At 47.4% G+C, this 7,991-nt stretch overlaps 1 protein-coding gene across 1 annotated transcript; it reads right to left on the minus strand.

The window, feature by feature from the left end:
- Positions 1-1,533: 1,533 nt before the first annotated feature.
- LOC119299666 lies at positions 1,534-2,471 on the minus strand. Its single transcript, XM_037576828.1, has 3 exons — positions 2,088-2,471; positions 1,788-2,000; positions 1,534-1,698 (listed from the first exon to the last, which is right to left on the minus strand). Exons 1-3 carry the CDS (start codon positions 2,469-2,471, stop codon positions 1,534-1,536), a joined length of 762 nt encoding a protein of 253 aa, XP_037432725.1.
- Positions 2,472-7,991: the final 5,520 nt, after the last annotated feature.

The raw sequence follows: 7,991 nt of genomic DNA on the forward strand, positions 1-7,991 counted from the left end.
CGCGGTTTGGGACGTGCGCGCGCGCGCGTTAGCCACGCCCGTAGGAATAGATGTGTCCTTCAGCTTTCTGTTCGATTGAATAAAGGGAAACATCAGTGTGGGATGGCGCGTGATAATCGGATCATACTGTTGAGTCGTGAGTAAAAGGAAACGGCAGCGTGGAGTAAATCGTGGGATGGTGCCGTGATTATCGGATCTAATCCCAGTTCTCTCGTTCTTTCTCTTTTATGTTTAACTGAATAACAGCGCGTGACCTGAGTCTTCTTCTACCTCTTGCCCCTGTCTTTGTGTCAATTGACAGAGTTACACTTGACCCCGCTGAACAAGCGCCGGGGCGGGGCATGGACGGGGCGTCGCCGTCGGCTGCAACGTCGAGGAACAATCTGCAGCCTCAGTCCGCTCGGTCGGACCGGTTAAAGACCGGACCGGACCGAGTGAATTTCGGGCTGAAATTTGGTAACCGGACCGGCCAATTTCTTCATCGGGCAAGGACCGATCGGTCCGGTCTAGAACGGGCCACGAGCGGGCCGAAAAGCCCGCTCGCTCCGTCCAGCCTGACTCATGAGCAATGATGAGTTGTCATGTGACTGGTTGTCACTCCTCCGGATTGCGCTCAGCCAACTGGGTGGCCTTTCTCAACCAGAATTTTGGGACGCGAAGAACAAGCTCCGTGGGCGGGTGATTGAACAAGCTCCGTACCAGAATTTGATACGTTGCCGACGGCCCATCACCGTCGGCATAGGGCCAAAAGCCGTCGGCAAAGGGTTACGCCGACGGCCCCCGTCGGCATTTCCCCGTCGGCAACTCGTACGTCGGCGTACCTCAGGTCGGCCGTCGGCATACAAAAACCGTCGGCATAGTGAGCTAAGCCGACGGGGGCTGTACCACCGTCGGCATACATACACCGTCGGCGACATTTTTCACCTGACGGACGTTGACGGCGCCACCTGACACGTGGTAGCTCCTGCGCGACCCTGTCCTGGCGGTACGCCGACGGTTAGGCCGTCGGCATAGCTCAGGGCTATGCCGACGGCCTAACCGTCGGCGTACCGCCAGGATAGGGTCGCGCAGGAGCTGCCACGGTTGGGCCGTCGGCATAGCCCCATAAGCTATGCCGACGGCCCAACCGTCGGCGTAGCTCACGCCAGGCTTCCCAGAAGCTGCCACGTGTCGACCGCTGGTAATACGCCGGAAGCTATGCCGACGGTTTAACCGTCGGTGTAGCTATGCACTATTTTCTTTTTTTCTGTTTTTGTTACATTTCAATTCAAATAACAGCATATATATATATATTATCACAACAAAGAAGAGAAGATAATTATCACAAGTTCATCATCATCGCAAGTCAAACATGATAAACATCATCACAAGTCCAACATAAAAGTATCATCATCACAAGTCCAGCATAAAAGTATCATCATCGCAAGTCCCACATGATAAACATAATAGCAAGTCCAACATAGAAGCATCATCATCGCAAGTCCAACATAGAAGCATCATCATCGCAAGTCCAACATGATCACAATAAAAGGCTTAAGCGGCATCACTTCCACTGCCAAAACCGAGGCCGCCAAAGCCGAGATCGTCACCACTACTGCTAGCGCTAGCGCCACAGCCACCGCCGCCGCCAAGCCAGACCGGAGTGACTGGGCTCCGTGACTCAGGAGTGGAACCATCAGTAGCACCACCATCGGTTCCCTGCATGTTTGGAAAGAGATGGTAAGGCAATATATGATTGTATTGAATAAACGAGAAGTTGTGGTTGAATAGGTTGGTGATGTACTAACCGGAGTGACATTGTAGTGGTCTGCCAGAAATTGTTCAAACGTAGGCACCACTGGTTGTGGTCCAGGAGGTGGTGGTGGTGGTTCCATTGTAGGAATCTGCCCGGTTGCCATAGATGCAAACATAAGCTGCGTCATGCGACTGTTGTGCTCCATGACTGCTGCAACTCTCTGGTTCCAGTCGTAGAGCTGCTGACGTTGGAACTCCATGTAGGCCTACAATATGACATGATGCAACTCATAATACATAACAAAGCGGAAAATAAAAGTAGAAAGAAAGAAGATTAGAGGGAAAATACTTACAGAGTTGCGCTGGGCTAGGATGGCCTGTGCAGTGGACATGCTCGGGTGCGGGCGCGGGCTCGGCCTCGGGTTGGTAGCTCGGATCCATCTGTAGGAGATAGAAGGGGTGATCACCGAATCCAGAACCGCCGACCGACCAAGACTCCTCGGCCCTATGATCACCACCGCCCTCTTGTCGGAATCCGCAGACATGGGGTCTCCTTTGTCAGGATTCCACTTCTTAAACTCCTTCTTGTAGGACTCCAGGTTCTCCCCGGCCTTGCCATAGTACTCACTCTCGTCATCCTTGCGATTAGGCCGCACACGGGCGAGCCTCCAGGACTCGATGTCTGAGAGCGACCGCTTCAATTTCTCCTCCTGCACCGCCAAACAAAGGTTAGTCATACATAAGAACATACGGCAAATAGAAGATCAAGAATGTTTCATGTACATAGATATACCTGAATTTTCTTGGTGTGCCAGTGGTTTCGGTTTCCCTGACCGTGTGTTCCGTCACGTCGTCGATTAGCCTTGTTTATGCTGCTCTTGGCAGCAAACTCTGTGTCTGCGCCGACCCACATATCCACCAATCCCGCCCGTCCCTCAGGGTGGCGATAGCACCAATCAGGAGCCACCTACATAATGAAGCATAATGGCATGTGAACACGAAACAATGAAATTTACCATAAACGTCGGAATGAAAAGTCCGTTATGCTTACCAACATGTACTGCTCCCGTTCCAAGGTAAGGTCATGTGCCTTAGCTTCTTCCTTGGTCACCTTCACGCCATGTTTGTCGTGATAATACCGTGAGATGGCCACCCAGCGCACCTCGTACTGTATCTGACGGGTCTGCTTCCTCGCAGCCCGCAGCACATACTCATCGGCCATGGCCTTGTGCTTCTCAAGAACTCTATAGAATTTCTAGAGGCAATCATAAAACCAGAATAGAATAAGCGATGAGTTAAACGATTCGATGATAAACTATGAAAGAAACTCAAGACTAGTGCTTCTGAAGAGGACTTACCCAAAAGTTTGATATCACGGCCTTAGCAGCCGTCTCATGGGCCGGGTGGAAGGCTACCATGTAGCGCCACCTTGAACACAACTTCCCAACCCTTTAGGTACTCTTTCTGGCATGGGTAGGGTAGATAATAAACTTTTGTGGCCTGGGTAGCCGCAATAAAGAGATCAGCTCCTGCATAGACAGTGGATGGTCTAACTTCGACCAAACCAAGGGAAGGCGTATGTCTCAGCCCCTCATATGGGTCGAACCATCGGCATTTGAACACAGCTAGCCTTAGGTTCTCGCTCCCAAGGTCGAATGTAAGCTTGTATATTTTTCCTACCCTTCCGTAGTACTCAAGTCCATTTTGTCCTGGGGTGTACACTCCTGTGTTTATAGTTTTGGGATCAGGCTAGCTGTTCTGGTGCTCCTCTGTATGGAAGCGATACCCATTCACATCATACTTTTCACATTTCACGACCCGAGCGTTAAAACCCATGGACACCCATCTCAATTCTTCATCCATAGAGGTGTTCGGATCTTTCCCCTACAAGTTTAATTTAAATTCATGGGTGCATTAGTTTTGTTAACTAATAAATGTTGAACTAGAAGTTGAACTAGGGGAATGTGAAAAATTACTTTCTCCATGAACCAAGCAACAAAATTTTTCCTTCCAGGGGCACCGTTCTGGAGAAGAGTAAGTGCCTCCGCTTCAGTAGGAGGAATCATTCCCGTCCACTCCTCCAGTAGGAATTGACTAAAATAAGAAAATCGGTGTTAGTCCAAGACTAAGTGAACATAATGAACTGCATAAAGGAATGGTGCAATAGTATTACCTCATCCACTCTTCCTCAACTTCCTTGATGCTGTGCAAGACATAGAACATTATGTCCTCCCACTCTTGTGCTGGCATGTTATAAGGTTCCGAGCCCCCAGCCCTGCCACATTGCCCACCGAATAGATCGAGCTTGGGTTTATACTTGGGCTCTTCTGTATTGTATTGAGACACTTTATTATGCAGAGTGGTAACATGGTCTGGGTAGTATGATGTCTTGAGGTCTGACACCTCCTCTAGGATAACTGCCTCAGCTATGGAAGCTTCAATCTTAGCTTTGTTTCCACATTTGGATCGGAGATGCTTGCTCTGTCTCTCAGGGCCGTAATGCCAACGATTCTGCACAGGCCCCCCCAACAATACCTCCTTCGCGAGGTGCAAAATGAGATGTATCATCGGAGTAAAGAAGTCTGGCGGAAAGATCTTTTCTAGATTGCATATCAACTCTGGTGACTTCTTATGCAATTTTTCAATCACCACCGAACATACTTCTTTAGCACATAGCGTGCGGAAGAAATAGCTTAGTTCCGCAAGCACTCGCCAGACACGCTCTGGGACATAGCCTCGAACCATCACCGGCATTATCCGCTCAATCCATACATGATAGTCATGGCTCTTGAGCCCGGTCACTTTGCCCGTTAAAAGATTGACTCCCTTACTTATATTTGATGCATAACCATCAGTGAACTTCACAATGTGTTTGAGCCACATAAGTACTTCCTTCTTGTCTAGCGGTTTAAGGACGAAGTCAGCATCTGGCTTGAACCAGTTTCTTCGACCGCCTGAAGGAGGCTGCATGTTTAGACGTGGTCTATCACAAATTTTCTGTTGATCGGCTCTAGCTTTAACGTTATCCTTTGTCTTATCAGGAATGTTGAGGATCGTGGCAAAAAGGGACTCTGCGACATTCTTTTCGGTGTGCATCACATCGATGTTATAAGGAAGTTTGAGGTCCTTGAAATAGGGAAGCTTCGTGAATGGGGTAATGTGAGTCCAGTTGTGCGTCTCACCATATCCCTCAAAGCATTTGCATTTGCCTTTGCATTTGTCTTGGCCTTGGCCTTCGCTTTCCCCTTTGCTTTGGCCTTCGCTTTCCCCTTTGCCTTTGCCTTTGCCTTTGCCTTTAGGCTTGAGAGCTTTTAGCTGAGCAAGAACATCTACCCCAGAAAATGTTGGAATCTCGTTTACTTCATGGACAACCCGGCCTTTCATGAAGTTCTTCTTGTCTTCCCTATCTGGATGGTCTGGAGGGAGGAACTGTCGGTGCAGGTCAAATGCTACATACTTGCCACCCTTTTGCAGCCAAATTAAACATAGAGCCTGCATGCACATTGGGCATGGCATCTTCCCACTTGTACACCATCCGCAGAATAGGGCATACCCGAGAAAGTCATGCATGCAATACATCAGCCAAACTTTCATCAAGCAATTTTTTTGTAGATGTCGATCATATGTCAACCTCGAGAAGTACCAAGAATGGAGCAAATCATCCACCAGCGGCTGCATAAACACTCCCAAATTCTTTCCCGGGTATTCAGGCCCTGGAATGATCAGCGACAAAAACATTGTCTTGCGTTGCATTAGGACACCAGGAGGGAGATTGAGCGGAATAACAAACACGGGCTAGCAGCTGTATGGATTGGTAGACATTCCATATGGATTGAACCCATCACCTGTTATCGCAATTCTGACATTCCCAGCCTCAGCTGCTTCCTCGGGGGTATTCTTCATCAAATGACTTCCATGCTTCAGATTCCGATGGATGTACGATTTTTTTATGGTACCTTATCCCTTTCTTGTGCCACTTCATCATTTTGGCAGACTCCTCTGTGATGAAAAGGCATTGTAGTCTTTCTATAAAATGGAGATACCGAAGAATCTTTGCGGGGATGTCTAGTTGCTTCTTCTCACCATGCTCATCGACCACCTTAAGGTACCGAGGGGAACCGCACTTCCTATAGTACTTGTCATTCACATACTCGTGCCTAAACAAAAGGCAATTCTTCGGACAAACAACAATTTTCTCATAATTCATTGATAGTGCCTTCATGATTTTCTTCGTAGCGTACATGCTTTTCGGCAGTTCATGACCCTCAGGAAGGTTGTTAGCCCATACTCCTAGAAATGCTTCAAAGCAAGCTTGGGTACAGCCGAACTCAGCCTTGACTGCCATCAGTTGCGAGATGGCATCTAGCTGAGAGATTTTGGCACCCGCATAAAGAGGTTTCTTTGACGAGGCCAAGACCTCCAAGAAGGCCTTTGCGGTTGCCTCCGGCTCCGCTGGTTCATTCTCTGAAGGTGTTGCATGTGTCGCCTCTGCAGCAAAGACATCATCTAGCTGTCTCTAACCCCGTCGTCCTCAAAACCACCGATGCGTTGTCACATCACCTGCTCTCTACCACGGTCCCGCTCGACAAAGTTTATTGGCATGATAAAGTATTTCATATATCCGTACGTGCGAAGGTGCTCAATCATTTCTCCCTTATCTCTACTGTGACGCCTGGCACATTTTGCATAGGGGCATGGTGGAATAATTCTCATTGGACGACAAAAAATCTCCTTCAAAAACACATCGGTTTTCTCGACCCACTCTGTTGTTACTCGATTCCGACGGATAAAACCACTGTACATCCACTGTTTATCTGCCATCCTCTGCTTTGTTACGAGCTAGGAAACAAAATTAAGGATTCGTTAATTTTAAGTACATACAATTTTTATTTTCTACCGGGTTGACGAGAAACGGCACTAAATCCACCTACATCTCTAATAGGTAAAAATGGGTCCTAATCCCACCCGAGGACGTGTAGATTGGGTACGTTGTCCATGCTCTACCTTGTTCCAAGACAAAATTTCAGCAGCACCTCCCCGCTATTCTCCAGATACACGTCTCGGCTAATAGCCGAGAGAATGTGATCCGGAGAACAACGGGGAGGTGCCGCCGAAATCCTGTCTCGGAACAAGGTAGAGCATGGACAACGTACCCAATCTACACATCCTCAGGCTGTCCGTGGAAAACGCTGGACAATCAGAAAGAGCTGCGGTGATAAATATGCAATTGAATGCATATTTACCGATGCAACCATTTCGAACGGGAGACGCCTAGGTTACGCGACTTGACGAGAAAAGTAAATCTAGTGACATGATTATTAAGATGGATTCGTAGCTCACCCTCGACTGTAGAGGAAGCAGTCAAACAACAACGAGATCACGGATCAATGCCTTAGACGATGATGACTCCAAAGATATGCAACACCACCAAAGCCTGTAAATTTTACCGAAAAATAAACTTAGATCATAAAGTGTCAAAACATAGATCACGGACCAATACCTTCATCGCTTTATTTACTAGATGAGCAATACAAAATAAATTCATCCACTTCAAGTTTCACATTCAAAGTATTAGAAATGTTAAATCCCGATGAACAACTTACCAATTTTGCACAAATTACTATTTTTTAGCAAGACCATGAAGTGTAAAAAAGTATTTCATCATTATTTTGCAAGACCATCATGAATAAAAAACCACATTATCATGGAGATGCGACACAACAAAGAATGCTAATTCCACCGTGCAAAAATTATATATATCATCACATCACATACAACTTTGACACTTAAGAGTTGGAAAAACAATCATAGTGCTAATGCCATCCATTGATCAGTATTTTGCAAACTATCCACCTGCAAACAATATTTTAAAAACTATCCACCTCCATGTGGGACAAAATTTGAATGGTAATTTCTCTCTTTGCAAGCTCTACTAAAACACATAATATACCAGACACAATCACATTTGCATCATTTTATCTTATTAGGACAGTCAATAATATTGCATTTGCAGCTTGCCACTAACTTCTTTCAACAAGAGGTCGTCACTAACTCGATCACAAATTGAACAGGAACATAGCAACAATCATAAGGAGGTACAAAACTAAGAAAAAGGAAAAAAAATCCTCACTTTCAGAGAGGGCCGGCTGGTCGGGGTGGGGACGGCGCGCGCTGGCGCTCAAGTCGGGGAGGGGGCGCCGGACCAGCAGCAGAGGAGGGCCGGGGAGGGGGCGCCGGACCGCCGGAGCAGCGGCAGC

The sequence above is a fragment of the Triticum dicoccoides genome, chromosome 5A (genome assembly GCF_002162155.2).
Source record: "Triticum dicoccoides isolate Atlit2015 ecotype Zavitan chromosome 5A, WEW_v2.0, whole genome shotgun sequence".
In the NCBI taxonomy this organism is placed as follows: domain Eukaryota; kingdom Viridiplantae; phylum Streptophyta; class Magnoliopsida; order Poales; family Poaceae; genus Triticum; species Triticum dicoccoides.